This window comes from Indicator indicator, chromosome 13 (genome assembly GCF_027791375.1).
Source record: "Indicator indicator isolate 239-I01 chromosome 13, UM_Iind_1.1, whole genome shotgun sequence".
In the NCBI taxonomy this organism is placed as follows: domain Eukaryota; kingdom Metazoa; phylum Chordata; class Aves; order Piciformes; family Indicatoridae; genus Indicator; species Indicator indicator.
Window position 1 is genome coordinate 5,950,674 of NC_072022.1, and position 20,383 is coordinate 5,971,056.

Sequence of the window (20,383 nt, forward strand, 5' to 3'; positions counted from 1 at the left end):
GGATAAAAATGAAGGGCGCCGGCGCCTGCCCCAGGCTTTATATGGCAGTGGGAGGACCCGGGCAACAGGGGCACCCGGCGGCGCAACAGGAGCTACTTGTGGCCACCGCTCCCGGGTGCACGCTGCTGCCGCCGCCGGGGGAGGGGCGAGTGGCCAAGCCCCGCCTTGGCCTCCGCCAGAGGTGTGCGGCGCTGCGGAGGCTCGCCCGCTGCTGCAGCGGAGATTAAGCGGAGATTAAGAGGGCAGGGCAGGGCCGGGCCGGGCGGGACCGGACGGCGCGTTCGAAGTGTGGGCCCAGCAGCCTCGGGGCGAGTCTGGTTCGGCTCAGCGCGGAGCGTCCGCGCTAGGTACCTGCTTGAGTGAAGGACCGCACCTCCGGTGCGGGCCCCATGGACAATTGTGCTCACCTACCGCTCGAAACATGTCAGTGGTTTCGCTGGCTGCCATTGCGTCCCGATAAACGAATTCCTGAAAATTCAGTGTTGTTCAGGAGACTCCGAGAAACTGAAGTCATGACTTGACGAGCCAACAAAACCAATACAATGCTCTCATGTACGGGCATAGCATTGTTGGCATTGGGACTACACTACACATCTGACCTGACTGTGAACGATTTCAAAAGTCCCATCCTTTTGTCATTCAGATTTCCAAAAAGCAACACAGTTTGCCTGATCTTAACATACAAAACTATTACACTTTCATCAATAAAGGAACACACAGTAAATCACCAAATTACTGAAGGCACAGTGACAAGAAATGTATTGACCCACCTCCACTCTTTCTCCTATTGCAATTCAAAGTAGATGAGAAAAAACACTGTAAGCAGCACCTTAAGTGGTTAAAAGTAATGTAAAATTATAAAAGCAGATGGCAGCCTATTGGAATCAGTGTGGATTTGCACCTTGGAAATATTATTTGAGGACCAAAGTTCCAAAAATTAGTGCTGAAAGCAGAATTCATGTATCTGAAATCTACCTATCCAATCGTCAGATAGACACCCAATTTTTTATCCTAAATGTCTCTATCAGCCTAACAGATACCATTAGCCATGAAAGAAACAAATTACTCCAATAAAGTCTCAGGGGTAAATGATGGGACCGTTGAGCATCGTTTAGGAATACCATGGAGATGATGTCACAGCTCCCACAGATGAGATGGGAAGCAGATGAAAATTCAGCCCTGAGAATTGAGAGTAAAATCAGCAAGTGAGTGTCACATACATAGACACCTCTTTCAGAAGAAGCAAGTGGTTTCATCAGAGACTAACACACAGGTCCTGAAACAGCACTACTAGGTGGAAACCAAGGGGCATATAGAGGAGGGAGCATCCAATAGAAACCCTAAGAGGCATTTTATTATCAAAAAGTACATGTAAACATTAACAGGGAAGAATGAAAAGAATTAGTGAAAGAAAGTTGTAAATATGCAATAACAAGAGAAGAGGAAATAGCTGACAAAGATGGATTTCTAATGTATGAGAAAAGTGGGTTGAGAGAATGGTGATAAAAAGACAGCTCATACCTGTAAGGGCAAGCCCAGACTTTGACTAGAAACATTTTCATTTTCTTGTCATTTTCCTTAGTCTCTTGAAAGCTGATTTCATTTTCAACTGTTCTTAGAAAATTCAAGCTTTGCCTGAGAGAGAAAACAGAGCTGAAAGCTATCCGAAACACTGCTTTCAAAGTGACAGATGTGGCCAAGACATCTCCTATCCCCAGAGGCTTCACTCAGACACTGGCTGATGGAAGGGAAAATACTTCTGAAACTTCACAGCTGAGGTCTGCCAGCTGCACAGTGCCCAAGGGCTCTGTCTCACCCTGCTTCCACAGAAATTTGGGTTAGAAATGCTACTTTTGTCCAGAAATACCAACTTCAAGGCCTGAACTCGTGGTTGCAGGGTCTTCAGCTCTCCTGGTGCTGTTGCAAGCTGGTTTAGTATTGTATAACTAGTTGCAGTGTACTCATACTTAAATCTCTGAACTGCTAAATAAGAATTTACTGTCAAATCAAAATAAAATAATAATATAATGTGTAATATAATGTGCACGTATGCACACTATACTACAGAGTTTCACTCCATAAACAATTCCTACAAATGTCCCAAGGAACAGTCTCATATTCTTGCTGTTGTCACTAATTTCTTCTTTGAGTTTTGACTTTATCAAGCCTTTTTCATAAAGAATAAAACCTTCCTTTTCCTCTGCAAGAAGGCAATATCTTAATGAGAAATGACTCGGTTTGATTAAGCAGCCATGGAAGAAGAGAGAGAGTTCATTACTGTTAGTTGTGGGGCTCTGAACATGGGAGCCCAAGGAGTTTTCTTGTCCTGCAATGCCAGCAATAGTCAGCAAATTCAGAAAGGGAGCAACTGCAATCAATCCTCACTTTAGAAAGTCTCTATGGAAACTGATTTTCTGTAACCTCACAATCAGTCACCAAACTTTTTTTTTTTTTTTATTCAGGCCCAGCACATTTTCAACAGATCAGCAATACTATATGGAATTCAGCTGGCAGATATTTGGGCAAAATTCTACAGGATCTCTGCAGGAGACAACAGCTTCCTGAATTGTTAGCAATCTGCATTCCTTCAGTGCCTTTTCCTCAGAAGTCTAGATAGTTCTTTTGCAGCCTCAGCACCTCCCTGTCTGTATCTGCCTAACCCCCTTTTCCCTGTCTCTTTCCTAATCAGCTACAAGGAATCATAAAGGGGTTGGCAACTTCCATCTTCCCCAAGCCACTAACAGTTTTACATTTCAGACAGCATATAGCTAGTGCCACATGGAATGGAAATGGACATAGTTCATTGCATCACTAGCCCATCACTGCGACCAGTCAGAGCTAGGTCCTCTCATAGGAATTTGCCTTCTAAACTACAGAAGCTTCTTATAAGAGACCTTTTTCACATGCTCTAACTACTCCTCATTTCACTGTCTTTAAGAACACAGCCTGCTGGGCTTTGCCTGTCCTTGAATCCACCCCATGTTGCATCTAGGCCTCAAAATCTATTTTATTGTGGAGCCCCACTAGAATACCTTCCCTTAGATGCTAAAATGGAGCAGTGTTGGTCACAGGAACTTGCTTTCCTAATCTTGCAACACTGACTATTCATTATGTAGCAATAAAATCAAAAGAAAAAAAATTAGCAAGATTGGTCTGTTGAAATCCATGGGACAAAGGGAATTGCCAGCAATTTATCAGCAACAGTATTCCAAGAATTTAAAAAAAAAATTAAAAAGAGATCATCATGCAAGTATCATATGTCCCTTACCTCAATAAAGACCACTAAGGGTTTTATTGCAGAAAATTAATTTGATATATAACAGTCAAAAGTCTATTTTGTCTGGGCAAAAGTCAGTCATTCCCCATGTATTTTCAACAGTAGCAGTCATTAGTCATTTGTTATGAAGAAGAAAATAAATTCCTGTCCCATTCTATCCTAGCTCATCCCCTCAAATATTTATCTCATTTCATAAAATCTGTCCTCCCTTTGTGTTACAGAGATAATACCATAGCCCTGTGATTTCACTGCCTGGGTCAAGTGCATAAAAGCTACCGAATTAAATACAAGTTTTGGTCCTCATTGGTTATATCACTGATCTAGTTTAATACATCAAAATAGAAATCCTGAGTTTAGTTTTGAGGTTAGATTATTAAACCACCTTTGAGTTAGTAAGTTTTACTTATTTTTTCCACTTAATTGACTTACCTTGTCTAATTCATAAAAATGAAATGCTGGTTCTGAATTATGAATTAAAGATATAGAAGTATTCTATGTGTCAGCAGTACCTGAAAATAAAAGTCTATTATTACAGAATAATACTAATAGAAATTGGCATTCCAAAGTAATAGAAAGCTTAAAAATCCCTTTTCAGTCACAGGAAAACATGTTCTTCAGAGGTATTTTGTTCAGATGCTCGTGGCCATTTTAATTTGATCTCAAGCCAATGAAACATGAGAACTAAAAAAAAAAAAAAAGAACAAATATGTTTTTTTTTTCAAAAATACATCAATATTACTGTAAAGGCCCATCTGGCAATAATATAGCATTAAAACATGCATCACATTGCCTGACTTAGTATGTGTATAGGAGCCTTTAATAAGAACCTCTTAAGAAGTTCAAGCTCAATAAGTTCAACTGTAATAAGAAATCTTCCATAGACATTTGCTTTCCAAGAAATCAAGTTAAATGTTACTGAAATTCTACTCTCGCTGTCTGAAAATAGTTTCTCTTTGGTTGTCTCCCTTTAATTTATCCTCAGCTTCAAGAACATTTCTTTGAGTTGCCACCCCAGTCTTGTTATTATGGGTGCGATCCAGTCCGCTGCCAAGATCTGCAGAGCGCTCCTTGGGGTGCTGAGACCCCACTGATTTCAGCAAATGCTCAGCACCTTTCACTGCTGGGAGCCGAGTTAATCCTTTGGGCTGTAGTCATAGCCCTAACCCTAACCTTAACCCTAACCCAAGCCACCCAATCAGAAATTACTTTGTTTCGTTCACTCATTTATAATTATAGCTATAAACAGCCAATACGAGCAAAAGATTAATAGCGCTAGCAAGAATTTCCAGGGTATAGTCGGCTGTCATCCCATAATTACTCAAGTGATTGACTGAGTGGCTTTGAAATTACAAGGAGAGTTACATTCCTTTACTGGGACTAAGCAGCAATACAGGAATGACCATGCAAAGCTGTGCTAAGTTTTTGTCTGGGATCCATCATTTGGTATCTATGACATGATCACTCCAGCCGCAATGTCCCATTCTGCACTGTAGAAGTCAGTGAGCATCATAAGAGAATAAATACCACTGATCTGGCCTTAGACCCAGTGCTTTAGACCTCCATCACTGTTTCTGGTGGATACAAAGGTCTGATCTCCCTTTTTTTGCTTTTATTGCATTCATTTTCACAAAGATTTATATAGGCGCAATAAACCGAGAATTAAATCCTGCAGAGTGTATCTTGTAAACCCTGCTGATCAGGGTTGATCTTGTAAAGATTTCAGTCCTATCACCCAATAAACTATAAAATGCTTCCCAGAGCCATAGATGAGAGCTGTTGAAATGGACGGTTAGTCTGTGGTGGTTTGAAACTGTCTTTTTAATTTTTCCTTGCAAAGTTCAGAACAGAGAAAGTGAAAGAATGTAAATAAGTCACTATTGGGTGTAAGAAAGCAAAATAACGATTGTTCTAAACACTTCCATTGGATAGATAGAAATGTTTAAGAACTATTACCCAAAACAAAGTAGGCATTCTGCACATTCTGCGTTCGGCAGTGGGGGCAGTTGCTGGGCTGTCTGGCTGCTGTTTTCTTCTTCTCTTCTGGCTGAAGATAACACACTGACCTTGGCAGCTAAGTTAACAACTTTCTGCTTAACTAACTGTGCTTCTCTGTCCAGGGGGGTCTGGGGGGGAAGCTCCTGGGAGAGAGAGGCCCCTTTGGGAGGGTCCCCTTGGGGGGAAGCAAAGGGAGATCGATTGTGCTTTTTCTGTTGATTGTATATATTTGTGAATGTTGTGAATTTTGTATATTTGTACATATTCATTGCATTTCATTGTAGATTTTAGACTCTGCTTGTAAATACAGCTTTTCATTTGCTTCCAGACTGAGCTAGCCTGGTTATTGTTGGTGGGGGGGGAATTTCAGCTCACACCGACACACTTTTTATTTTTGGCGCTCCAACTCGGGGCTCGATTGCTTGTTTGATTTATTTCTGCTCAGATTAGGAAGCAAAATGAAGCTGTTTTGGATTTTGAGTAATTTTATTTCCTCTGTTATCAGTGTGATTGTTTACAGATGGGCCGTTTCCTGCATGATAGACAAGATTGTGAGATATGTGGCATATAAGTCGTTTCTTTGGGTTAAGAACAAGTTACTGAATGTTGGTGAATTCTGTTATGGTCTTATTGGGCTAAGAAGCTATGGTAACTCAACTATGGATCTGCTAGCAGACACATATGAGTTTGTTACTCCTCTTACAACTACAGAGGGTCTTTGTAACCAGTGGTACCCTAGATATCTTGTACTAGCCTTAATCTTAATTTTGTTGCTTCTTGGAATAATCATATGGCTACTGATAGCACTGTGTCAAGAAAGACATAAGGCTACTTGCTCTTCCAACTCTGCTGTGAATGTGAAAACCAAGCCAGTAAATTTGGTGGCCACTGTAACCAGAAAGCGTAAAGGAGATGCAGATGCTGCAGGAGATGGTGCAGATGGAGATGAGGGTCCTTCTACTCAGGGTCCCTCTCTTAAGAAAGATCCTTCTGATGAGGAAGAGAGGGTTAGCCTTAAAACTCTGGTAGACCTCTTGAGACCCCACATGGATGATGGAAATGTAGGTCAGGATGTAGACCCTAGTAGATTAGCAACTGCTGGTAGTGCAGGGGACAGCAACCTCAGGATGATGATGATGATGATGATGATGAGGATGACATACAGTCAGCTAATGCACCCAGACAGGAAATTAGACATGTGAGGAAGGATTACATCAGAGGAGATAATGAGCCAGTCCTGTCTTGGCTAGCCAGGTGTTTTGATATGGGAGCCCCAGCATTGGTGGTAGGTGACAAGTCGGCCTCTCAGTTGGGGATGCTCTCAAAGGATACTGGCATAGACAGGCACCTAGGCAAGTGCATTGGTAAAGTTTCTCTGTGGGCACGCCTCCTACTGGCAGTCTCGCTGAGGTACCCCAGCAGAGATGATTTACCATGGAACCCTAAGCCTTGGACCACAATAGCTGAGGGAATCAAGCGTCTGAGAGAGTTTGCTGTGAGAGAAGTAATGTATGGAGATCATAAGACTCTGAATCCTGATGAAATTCCTGTTGGAACAGGCCTTGCCAAAAAGCTCATTAAGCTTGCTCCTCCTAATTATGCCACTATTCTGGCAAGCAGGATTGTGGCAAGAAATTATGGTGGAGCACCTCCCACTGTTGGCCATTTCACTGACCAAATGAGGCAATTGGAGGATAGTCTTGCACGTACTTCTTTGGTTTCAGCCATTGAAACTTTGTCTGGAGAAATGAAGAATTGCATGAAAGAGCTGAAGGAGGAACTTAAAACCTCCATATCCAACTTGATGAAGGGGGATGATTCTAATTCCTCTTCCTCCAGATGGATACAAGTTTCAGCTGTTAGGAACAGACGTGCTCCAAGAAGGCCATTCCAGAATAGGTCAAACCAAAACAGACAGCAGAGGCAATCACGTGGCAGTATCTGGATAACTCTGCGTGATCAGTTTGGTGAGAACATGAACAGATGGGATGGTCAACCAACTTCTGATCTTTTCAAGAGGTTACGGGAGCTGCAGAGGGGCAGATCCCGAGGTAGCAATACCAGGAGGGTAGCTGTCGCTTCCTCAGTTTCCCAGAACAACTCTGATAGCTCCAACAGTGATCCTAATTCTGGTGCTGGACGTTGTGCCAGCTGTACATGTGGAGGTAATCCCCACCATTAGGGGTGCCCTGCCTTCCGCCAGGGGGAGGTAAGGGATAATGGAGATAACAGAATCTATTGGGATGTGTACATCCAGTGGCCTGGCACTTCAAAATTTCAGAAGTACAGGGCCTTGGTTGACACAGGAGCTCAGTGCACCATAATACCATCAAATTATCAAGGGGAGAATCTATAACTATTCAGGGAGTCACTGGTGGATCTCAAGAGTTGTTTAAGATAGAGGTTGATATAAGCTTAACTGGGAAGCAGTGGAAGAAACATACTATTGTAACAGGTCCTAATGCACCTTGTATTTTGGGAATTGACTTTCTGAGAGAAGGGCGTTTTAAAGACCCTAAGGGTTACAAATGGGCTTTTGGAATAGCAACTGTAGAAATTGATGGAGGAAAATTGAAGTTGTCCATTAGACCTGAGCTTTCAGATGAATCTGCAGTTGTGGGACAACATGAGATAGAGGATGTAAAGCTGCCGGTTGCTTCTCAAACTGTGCATCACAGACAATACAGAACCAACCGTGACTCTTTGGTGCCCATTCAAAACTTGATTCGTCAGTTGGAGAGTCAGAAGGTCATCAGCAAAACTCATTCACCTTTCAACAGTCCAATCTGGCCTGTGAGAAAGCAGAATGGAGAGTGGCGTCTGACAGTTGATTTCCGTGCCTTGAATGAAGTAACTCCACCCATGAGTGCAGCTGTACCAGACATGATGGAACTCCAATATGAGCTGGAATCCAAGCAGGCCAAATGGTATGCTACCATAGACATTGCTAATGCTTTCTTCTCTATTCCCATAGCAGAGGAATGCAGGCCTCAGTTTGCTTTCACCTGGAGAGGCATTCAGTACACATTCAATCGTTTGCCCCAGGGGTGGATTCACAGTTCAACCATCTGCCATGCAGTGATCCATGATGCTTTGGAGAAAGGTGGAGCTCCAGAACACATTCAGTTCATCGATGACATCATCGTCTGGGGTGAGACTGCTGAAGAAGTCTTCGAGAAAGGTAACAAAATCCTTGACATTCTCTTGCAAGCTGGTTTCGCTATCAAGCGAGACAAGGTGAAAGGACCTGCCAGAGAAATCCAGTTTCTGGGAGTGCGGTGGCAAGATGGTCGCCGTCACATCCCAATGGATGTGATAAACAGAGTCTCCACCATGGCAAATCCCATCAACAAGAAAGAAACTCTGCGTTTCTTAGGCATAGTGGGATTTTGGAGACTGCACATTCCTGGATACAGTCAGATTGTGAAACCTCTCTATGATGTGACTCGAAAGAGAAACAGTTTCCAATGGGGTCCTGAGCAACAAGCAGCCTTTGACCAGATCAAGCGAGAGGTAGTCCAAGCGATGGGTCTGGGACCTGTCCGAACTGGTCCAGACATTAAGAACATTCTGTACACGGCCGCGAGTGACAATGGTCCAACCTGGTGCTTATGGCAAAGAGCTCCAGGGGAGACACGAGGACGTCCTCTTGGTTTCTGGGGTCGTGGCTACAGAGGCTCAGAGGCAAACTACACTCCAACAGAGAAAGAGATTTTAGCTGCTTATGAAGGAGTGAAAGCTGCTTCTGAAATGATTGGAACTGAGTCACAACTTCTTCTAGCTCCTAGATTGCCAGTTCTGAATTGGATGTTCAAAGGCAAAGGTTCTTCACCACATCATGCAACAGATGCTACCTGGTCTAAGTGGATGGCTCTGATAACACAGAGAGCTCGAATGGGAAATCTCGAAAGGCCTGGTTTGGTGGAGGTGATCACAAACTGGCCAGAAGGCACAAGCTGTGCAAAACCTCCAGAGGAGAGAGTAACTTGCGCTGAGGAAGCTCCTCCTTACAGTGATCTGTCTGATGATGAAAAGAGATATGCTTTGTTCACAGACGGTTCCTGTCGTCTTGTTGGGAACAAGCGGAGATGGAAATCTGCAGTGTGGAGTCCAACGCGCAGAGTTGCAGAAGCGAGAGATGGAGAAGGAGAATCCAGTCAATTCGCAGAGGTAAAAGCTGTCCAGCTAGCTCTTAACATAGCTGAACGTGAGAGATGGCCAAAGCTTTATCTCTACACCGACTCGTGGATGGTAGCCAATGCCTTGTGGGGTTGGCTGAAAGACTGGAAGAAGAATGGCTGGCAGAGGAAAGGAAAGCCAATCTGGGCTGCAGATCTGTGGCAAGACATTGCTGCTCACATTGAGAGAATCCCAGTGAAAGTGAGACACATCGATGCTCACATTCCTAAGAGCAAAGCTACAGAGGAACAACAACACAACCATCAGGCAGATCGAGCTGCAAGAGTTTCCCAGGTGGACACAAACTCTGATCCTGATCTTGACTGGAAACACCGAGGTGAGCTGTTCTTAGCTCGGTGGGCCCATGACTCGTCAGGACATCAAGGCAGAGATGCAACCTACCGATGGGCTCGTGACAGATCCATTGACATTTCCATGGATGCTATCACACAAGTCATCCATGACTGTGACATTTGTGCTGCTATTAAGCAGGCAAAGCGGATCAAGCCCTTGTGGTACGGTGACCGATGGTCCAAGTACAAGTATGGTGAAGCCTGGCAGATTGACTACATCACTCTACCTCGTTCTCCATCTGGTAAGCAGTATGTGCTGACTATGGTAGAGGCAAGCACTGGATGGCTGGAAACTTATCCAGTTCCTCATGCAACTGCACGTAACACCATTCTTGGCCTGGAGAGACAAATCCTGTGGAGACATGGAACTCCAGAGAGGATTGAGTCAGACAATGGAACTCATTTCAAGAACAATCTTGTAAAAAACTGGGCCAAAGAGCACAGCATTGAGTGGATATTCCACATTCCCTACTATGCACCAGCTGCAGGGAAGATCGAACGCTACAACGGTTTGCTGAAAACCACTCTCAAAGCCATGGGGGGTGGATCTTTGAAAAACTGGGAGAAACATTTAGCACAAGCAACCTGGTTGGTGAATAGTAGAGGTTCAGTGAATCGAGCTGGACCTGCCCAATCAGATTTGTTGCGAAAGGAAGAAGGTGATAGAGTTCCTGTTATCAGAGAGAAGAATCTGTTAGGCAAAACTGTTTGGGTATTTTCTCCTTCAGGAGAGGCCAAACCTGTCCGAGGGGTGGTTTCTGCTGAAGGTCCTGGTCACACCTATTGGGTGATGCAAGAAAATGGTGAAATTCAGTGTATTCCACAAAGAAATCTAACTTTGGCTGAGAGAGGTTAAATTCAGAGTGTTGCGCAGACACAGCATCGCGCCCAAGAGGAGAGTTCATGAGATCTACGGTGCACGAACCCTGAGTCACCTGAGAGTCCCTGTTCCTTTCTTCACTCCATCTGCGAGGAAACAAGCTGTTTGCTGTTTTTCCTGTGATTTGACTCTTTTGAATCATCTACATCTGAGATAGCCGGAATGGACTATGGTCTTTATTCACCTATTGTTGTAGATATTATTTTAGATTAGATAAATGATAGTAGCAGCCAATGGAATTGTTTAGAAGGGGTGGACTGTGGTGGTTTGAAACTGTCTTTTTAATTTTTCCTTGCAAAGTTCAGAACAGAGAAAGTGAAAGAATGTAAATAAGTCACTATTGGGTGTAAGAAAGCAAAATAACGATTGTTCTAAACACTTCCATTGGATAGAGAGAAATGTTTAAGAACTATTACCCAAAACAAAGTAGGCACTCTGCACATTCTGCGTTCGGCAGTGGGGGCAGTTGCTGGGCTGTCTGGCTGCTGTTTCTTCTTCTCTTCTGGCTGAAGATAACACACTGACCTTGGCAGCTAAGTTAACAACTTTCTGCTTAACTAACTGTGCTTCTCTGTCCCGGGGGGTCTGGGGGGGAAGCTCCTGGGAGAGAGAGGCCCCTTTGGGAGGGTCCCCTTGGGGGGAAGCAAAGGGAGATCGATTGTGCTTTTTCTGTTGATTGTATATATTTGTGAATGTTGTGAATTTTGTATATTTGTACATATTCATTGCATTTCATTGTAGATTTTAGACTCTGCTTGTAAATACAGCTTTTCATTTGCTTCCAGACTGAGCTAGCCTGGTTATTGTTGGTGGGGGGGGAATTTCAGCTCACACCGACACATAGTCAAAATTATTAAAATCTTGCTTTTGTTATAGCTTAGGGATGCAGAAAAGTATATAATGGAAAAGGAACTGACATGGAAGAAAATTTGACTAAAAATATTATTTTGAACATTTACTGCAAGTTTAATAGGGGAATAGGATTAATAGTGGGAAAATGTGTTTATGGAATTGTCTGAAGCTGGGAGTCTATGTGAGCATTTGTGTCCATGTCAACAAATCATCGTAATGTAAAAAGCATTCCTCTGAAGTCAGCCTGTGGTATTAAAGAGACTGAAGCATGTCACGTGTATGACCAATAGAGATGGAAAGGTCAGTATCTGTTTTAGAGCAGTCACCCTAAAGCCTACAATTTTTGTGATTTCAGAAGCCTAGTGGAGACTCCTAGAGTGGCAATTTGAGAAAACCGCTGGAGCAGAGAGGCATGTCCCACAAGTATTCCCCTAAGGGAAGACATCAGATTTCATATTTTCTGCTACTGCAATGGTTTTGGTTGAAGTTTCTTTTCCTGCCCCTGCTCTGGGAGTTTGATGACTGTTCTGTCTGTCCACAATGATCTCATTCCACCCGACTTGTATATGGTAAATATAAATATAAACTGCTGTCTGACCAAACCTAATTTTGACAGGTAGATCTTTGTAGTAATTTTGTTTGATTTACAGCAAAATTGTCATTAAATTAGTCTTATTTCCTACTTCCTGTATGATCTAAACGAGGAATCCCAGATGGCCCCAGAACAACTTCTGGCAGCATTTCTGGAGTGTTGGATTTGAGGAAGAAAGGAGCCAGGCTGGCCATTATTTTGCTGCTGCTGAAGTCCCCTTGCACAGAGCCTTCTAAGTTCCATTTTTTCATCAGGCATTGCATGAAAGGGTGGCCACAGGAAAGGTAAGGAAAAGCCGAGCCACAAATGTTACTTAATTTAGTGGCTGTCTGGTTGGTCAAAATATCATATGGCTTTGCAATACCTAACTGTTTTGCCTCTTGACAAGAAAACCTTTTACAGGGAAAAAGAGTTGGCAGCCAATAAAAACAAGGCATGGAAAGTAAAAATACTACCTTTAAATGAACAGTTAAATACAGTTACCAGGAAAGCTGAGGTTGTGAGCAGTGTCCCTCACAGAAGCAAGAAAGCAAGAAAATCGCGGGAGTGAGTCAGAAAGAGAATGTGCTTTCAAGTTTAGGAATATTTTAGGAGCTGAACACTGCCTTTGAGAGCTTTGTTTGCTTTGTTTTCTTTTGGTTTTCCCTCATCTTCCTCTCCATCTTGCATTGCACGTGCACATAGTTCTATTTAGTAAAAAGGGATATGAAGGTGGTCACATTCAGATCACCACTAGAACACTCTCTGCAGAGCAGTGCTCACAACTGCTAACCCACACTAGCAGATTTAATCACTTAACTCAGTGACTGGTAGGATGTGAGATGAGATCAGATTCATACCATTAACACTAACATGGCCAGAAGTTATTGAAGCAATGAAAACGTTTTAGGTTTCAGGCTGTGTGTTGTGAAAGTGAAATGCATTGGGTCTGGATGCTTCTTCTTGATTGTACTTCTTAAACCAGTAAGCAAAAGCATGTGTGCCTTTTGTAAGGCTGGGAGCTTGACTATTCTCAGTTTATACACAAAGGGGCACAGAGAAGGCAAGTTTTGAATAGAAGCAACATTTTGATAACTGTGATCCACTCTGCATTTAAGACTCACCTATCTGCTGGTCAGGCAGTGATGGGAATAAAATGAGAACTTTCAACAGAACCTCAGGAGGGCTTTTCTCAAAAGACTTAGAAATTTAATTTTTTTTTTTTTTTTTTTTTTTTTTTTTTTTAGTACATCACTCAACAGAAGCCAGAAGGATGGCTACTTTGAATATTTGAAATGATTTCTCAGAGACTGCACTTCTTGAGCTTGGACACTCAGAAAGATGAAGCCTCTAGCTGAGAAAATTCTGATGACTTGTCAAGATTGGCAAAACCTAACCTTGGCAGTACATCTTGCTCCAGTAGTCTGGGTGTTAGGAGGGTAGTTTCAAAGGTGATCTGGCTGCTTCACTTCCAGATAATCCAAAGCCTGTGCTGTTCAAGGCAACATACAGATTGATTCTATATTAGGGAATGTGAGGAAATGAAATTCCTTCCTATTTAAAGAAAACTAAACAAATTTGATGTATCAGAAGAAGGCAGTGGCAGCGACCTCCTCCAAAATGGAGAGGAACATCATGATGAATAAATAGCAGGAGTCCCAGGTAGCCCAGCAATGCTCCAGCACTCTGAATGGCTGTTTGTAAGATTCCAAGCAGAACTAAGAAAGCAGCCCAAATTGTACACAGCCTGAGCATCAGATGTTGACAAGCCTCGGGCACTGTCTCATTCTGCTCTTCCTCAGCTTTTCTTCACTCCATCAAGAGGATATGCATAGCTATAAGATTGTAGCCAAAATAACTTTTGTAGGACTTATAAGAGTAAAAACCAGAATACTCAACCTAACAGTATCCTTAGACCGTGCAGGCAGCCAGTAATCCAGGGTACTTAAAGGAGGAGGGAAACTTGATAGGCACAGAGCACTCCTCCCCAGGCTGCTCCTAATAAATGACCAGGTAAAAGCCATCCTATTGTCATAACAAAGAAAAGGGGTAAACACAAGTTCCCTTTCTTCATATCTCTGTGCCAATGTAAGGATATTCTTGCCTCTGAGATATTTACATGTTAACAACATTATTTGAAAATAAATAAGGAAAACATTACAGCCTCTATATCTGACTCTGGCAGGCAGCTACCTAGCAAATTATCATCTCTGCAAACCCTTGCAGGAAAGTCTTATTAATATGGCTGTCTCGTTGTGCTTACATTCTGCCTGCTAGAATTCACAGTTCTACTGAAATAAGGCCTGCAGAATTCACTATGGCTCAACTGTTCTGCTCCCCACATCTAGTAGAGAATATCAATATTACTTATTCTTCCATTCAGTTTCCCAGAGTGGAATTTTTACACTTGATTCAGGAAAAAAAAAAAAAAAAAAGAGTAGTAATACTACTCTTGTTACTCTGCTATGAAAGGCTATGTAAACATTTGTGTTAAACTACTAAGTTGTTTCTAACCAGATAATTTGATACAAATTCTGAATTAAAAAAAAAAATAGCCGTTATACCAGTCATTTTCACGTTATTTCCCTTTTATGTTTCCTCATCCTCAAGATGCTGCTTCTTCACTTCTAATAAAATATGATCATGCAATATTTTAGTATTAGAGCTGTATTAGTGCTGTAGTAGCATAGTCTCACTATAAAAGATCTCCATGTCCACATAGATTTCATTCTCTGTGTTTCATGACAGGATCATGAGACTACCTTTAGCTCAGTCCCCTTTTTTTGTGTGTATAATCTTCTGTTCAGCCAGCTCTCCATGGAGATGACTTGATCATCCCTAAGTCCATCACACTGCTCCAACCTGGAACAGCACTGAGCATATCAAGACATCTTTCCAGCCCTTTGGTAAATGCATTCAGCCATGAATACAACATTTCCAGTCATGTGGGCTTCATCTTTCTTTTCAAAATCCTTTTGAAGCTGTTAGTTCATGAGATACAAGAATTAGATCCCAAAACTGTGGATCACTTAATCCTTTCACTTTGCATTTAGCCAGCTGGAGTGTTTATACCTAAACTGAATGCAGACCAAGGGAATTGCTGGATCAGGCCCCTGGAGCTTAATGTCACCTGAAAGATTTAAAGCTGCCAGACAACATAAAAGCCATGGTTTGCAGTTCTCAAAATAGCATCCATGAGAGTAACTTTGAAATTGTACTGTGTGCAAGAAACTAGGAACTACTACAAACATTATTAGTTTCTCATCCAAAGGCAAGGCATTTTTTTCAACCTTGCCTTCCTAAATAGCACATCTATATTGTAAACACCTTTGAAACTTTTTAAAGATAAAAAAGTGTTTAAGTGAGCATCTTTCCCCAGACAGGAGCATTATATAAGCTCAGTATATTATTATTAATTTGGTTTTATTACTGTTACCAATTTGGTAAATTTGGTGTTGTTTGACAATGATGAAGATGAAAGTTCACCTCTAAATGATAGAAATTCAAGAAAACTCATGCACTGCTGAAACCAGGCTTCTGCAAATTCTCAGTTGCAGACTCTTTGTGGTACCTAGTGTATCTTTTCCCAAATCAGTGTCAGAGTGGATGAAGTTTCTTGTTTTAGTAAGACTACACCATTTAATCCTGCTCTTCATACCCTCTTTCCGCTGTTCATGAGCAGCCCAACTTGTTCTATATCAATATGAATTTGTTCTGTTGAATTATTAGAAATTATAATCTGGTTCTTAAACAAAACCCTAGTGTTTTATTCTCCTTCTGCTCTAGGAATATAATTGAGACAGCTGATGGTGCAGCTGAATGTAAGCTTCCATAAACAAATGCTGTGCATGAATTCAACTGCACGTATTCCTCCTACACATTTTTTCCACTCCAGCTGTTTCTCCCTACAGCTAATTGGGGAAGATGTTTTGGCCATGACTCTGCTGTATATTACTCCACATCAGACCAACATCTGATTGGAGTGAGGAAAAAGCTGCTGGTTAAATATCCATGATTTTCAGCCAGTGTGCCAAGAACCACAGACAAGATGTGCTCCTTCTCACTTTTGAAAAAGGATCAGCGCTTCCAGGCTGACCTTCAAAGCTGAGCTCTGAGGCAGTGAGCACTCTTCACCCCTTCAAGACATGGAATTTACTGCAGCACTTGAAATTTTAATGTCTGCGTGTGCTTTTCACATAATGCAGACAAGGGACATTCAGCAGAGATTTGCTTTACAGTCACCATTTATATAATTTACTCTTTTTCATTTGATCCCAGAGAAAGAGTAACCTTTTACCCATGGAATTTCTCTTAAGTGAGCCAGAGAAGTCAACTGTTGCCCAGGCACTTACAGGAAAGATGGATTTACATTTTATGTGCATTTTCAGGAACACTTTTCTGTCACGCCGTACATCTCAATGACTAAATTAGGTCACTCCTTTGCTTTTCCCCTCTTTGCATTGTAGAGAAAACAGACATGATTTATCAGTCTGTCATTATGGAGGAGGCTTGATTCTGAGTTTGTCCATCCACTTCTAACTCCACACAAACCTCAGTCTGTGATTCCCATCATTTTTGGGCTCCTGAACTCGGGAGCATGACTGGGCAGGGAAAGGCTCTCATACTTTGGTGATTAAGCATTTAGAAAACACCTCGTTTAGATGATGGATGGATGGATGACAGCAAGGAAGCAACTCTGTGATGTTGTTTCCCCCTACTCTGGTGAAAAATATTTGTCCATCAGCAAAGATTCAGAAAACAGGTACTAGCAAATATGCTTTGTTCCTCCACATACACTGTGCCTGAAGTGGCTGTTCATGACAAATCACTGGAGGACAATTTATGTCACCGGTAACAGGACCTACAGCCACCCTGCACGATACCTTGGTCCTCCTCAGCTGCCACAAGATTGTAGCAGTGCTACAGGGAATCCTGTGCCTTTTCAATGGTGATAGAGGAAGCAAATGCTGCTTTTAAGCAGATGATTCATGTGAATGCATTTCAGCCATATACAGATTTTAAACTTCTGGAATAAATTCTTCATTTTACACTGAAACTCATTCTGGAGTTGCATATGTAAACCTCTGAAACAAAGTAACCTCTGGCACTAGTCATCTGCTCCATTAGTAGCAAGGAACGATGATACTTAGAAGAAACTTAGTTACAGCTCCACGAGCCACAGAAATCTCCAATAAACACCGTAGTGCCTAAATAAATCTGATGCAGTCATTAATTTAAGTACCATTACTTAGAGAATTCTGTCATATATGAAAACATAAAAACCTTAAGCACGAAACTGCTAGATCAAAAGAGGCATCTTCATAATTCTACCTGGCTACTTTTTTAAACTTCTTTTAGAAGAAGAAGAAAAAAAGAAGTTCTTACATTTTAACATGAGAAGAGACACTTGATCAGCTGTTCTAACCAGAATGTCACACTCCTTGCATCGCTCTTATGTACCCTCACATTACAGCCAAGAACATGAGTTAGATTAAAACATTTTGGTCCTCAGCAAACTGTTGATGCCTTACTGACAGCCTGTTAACAGCAACCAGCTATTAGTGGCATTGCTGTGGGAGTTTGTAGGAAGGCATTTGCAGATGCTTTGTCAATATGGATTTACCTTAGCAGCAAAAAGGACAGACAGCATCAGTTGCTGTGGTCTGGGTGGACATGCCATATTCTCCCTCCTAGCTGAAGCAAAAGCATTTGAATCCATAGGAATTGCAGGTAGCTAGCTCAGATGTAGCAGAAGGTGATCTCAGGGAATGGATGAAGTTTTAGGAAGTGCATCAGAGTTCCATGTACATGATTACAGGATCAGTCTGCACCAAAGCACATCTCCAAGGCAAGCACTCGTACTTTCTTATACAGTCACTCCAGGCTGCAGCATGATTATGCTGAGATTCCAAGCTCTGATCCTTTTAGCATCCTTGTCTTGTGTTTTCTCCATTGTCAGCAGGTACATTTGTATTTTTAAGTGGTCAAATTCTAATCTCAAATGTACATGAACCAAAAATCTCCTGATCCTTGCCTGGATAGAAATACTGGTGTGGCTAGATCTGAGGGAAGACACAACCCACCTGCCAGATGCTCTCTGAACCAGGCAGCTATAATTGCCTTTGACTTGACTGAGCTCCAGAGGATTTTGAAGTCAAACGTATTTCAAGGATATTTACACCTTATTACATCTTTCTGAAAAGATAAAAACCTGACTAGTGCATATTTCTGTTTGCAAAATTTGGCTTGAGTTTATCTGATAGTGCAAGCTTTTGCTAAATTTCACCACATAATTACCTAAGTACAAAACCCCACGAAAAACAAATTACTCTTTATTTTCTATTTGCATCTTAAGAGGCATTGGTTAGTTGATGTTGTAGGCTGCCATCACATTGTAGTACCTCCCTTAAAGCATACATAACCACTGAGATTTTTATAATTTATTTTTCATTACTCTCCTTTCATATGCACAATTGGCTAAATAGTTCCTTCAATTAAGCTCAGCAAGTTGAACAGCGTAAATGGAGCACAAACAACATACATCAATTTACTCCATTTGCTCCACAAGGATTTTACCTTCCTCTCTGTTACTCTCTTCTCTTCCACTGAAACAGTAACTATTTGCTCTGTTCCTTTTTTTTTTTTTTTAATCCCCCTTTCTTTTTTTTTCTGTGGAAAAATGTGTCCTTCAACACACAGGTAAATTCTTGTTCATCTCAATGGCTGGTTTTAATTCTCAGTGCATTTTAATATTAACTCACTACCTCTCATGGCCTTTCCAAAGTTTGTTCACTGGAAAAAGAGGACAGTGCACAGTGAGTCCTTGTCTGTGTTGAACAGCTTTGCTTGTATTTTCTATCCTAATCTGGCAACAAGCAGAATACAGACATAAATGGTGTCAGCAAGCTCAGCCTCAGTCCACTGAAAGACTGCTATTTTCCAGGAGCCACAAATTCTTCTCTCTGAAAAAAATCAGAAATTTGCTGACACAATAAAGCAGTGTGCCCTGGTTCCATTGCCATACTCAGTGGGATAAAACAAATAGTTTTACACCAGTAAAAAGCAGGACTGGCTGTAGGAGTTAAAGACAGAATTTAACTGCTGAAGTCTAGGTTGCTGGCAAATGCACAACAACCCTTGCAGTACCAGGATTAATTTTGTTGCTCTGTGTCATTCTGTTCGGTTGGAGAGAGCTACAGAGTCTGAGCTGAAGTACCATAAAGAACTGAAGGAAAAACTTACAGAATGAAGACTGTTGGAGTGAGCTCATCAGTGATATACACAACAGCTCAGTTGTATAGCAGGGTATAACCAAAGAAAGCATCATGAAACACTGTTATGCAAGGTCAGATACTTTGGGAGGTTGTGCTGTTCAAATTGTGCCAAAACCCAGTTTCAGCACTGAGAAGGAACTGTGTATGTTTACACTAGAGGGAATATACTTAAGAGCAGACACACAACCAGGATCTTAAGTGCAGAACACAGATGTGCTGACGTGCTGCTTATACATGATTCCAGTACAACATTGCTGTAAGGCACATAGTTAAGGCAGACACAAAGCCTTTAGTGTCTTGAGAGTGAAAATCTATGTCTGGGTCATTTAAATTAGCACATTACCTTCTGTTTATACTTTTCTTCTTCGGAATATCTTTAATTACAGCCTTCATCATAAACCCCAACTTCCCCAGATTGCATAGGAGTTGCCACGCAGCATCTGTCACCCATTGCTTGCTGTTGGGGCTCAGTGCCAGCTCACAGCATCACCACAGTGCCATAACCACAATGCCAAGCACCATCTCCCAACTCTGTACCCAGTGTTATGGCAATGTTGTAACATTTGACCCCTTACTTTTTGAATTAAGTCTTTTTTCCATGCCCCTTGCAGTGATGACATACAGCTACACATTGCTGACTTGTTTCTGTGCCACTCCCTCTCTAGTGCATGCAACACAAACCAGGAGACTCCTGCTAACCCACTCCCAATTATTTTTTGGCATGCATTTGGAATCAGGGATGGAAGCTGGTTGTGCAGAAGGGTCGAGGACGCTGGGACTTGCTGAAGCTTTGGTGCATACAGCACCAGTACACACTTCCCTCTGTTTCCCAGCCTTCTACTAACTTCTGTTTGCTTCTCAGTAAATGGCAAGCTTTCTCAGCTGCTAGCTGTCCTGGCTCAATAGCCAAGTCAGCTGAAGGTTAAATCAGCGAAGGCAGGAGCAGCAAGTTTAAATTAAAAAAAAATGAAGAAAAAACAAAAGGAAAAAAAGGAAGGAAGG

At 41.9% G+C, this 20,383-nt stretch overlaps 1 protein-coding gene across 1 annotated transcript in view; it reads right to left on the reverse strand.

Moving 5' to 3' along the window:
* PLOD2 (procollagen-lysine,2-oxoglutarate 5-dioxygenase 2) overlaps positions 1-447 on the reverse strand; it is a 51,724-nt gene extending 51,277 nt beyond the window's left edge. The window contains 2 exon segments of the mRNA XM_054386179.1: positions 3-211; positions 408-447. Coding sequence (XP_054242154.1) covers positions 3-211; positions 408-447 — 249 coding nt within the window.
* Positions 448-20,383: the final 19,936 nt, after the last annotated feature.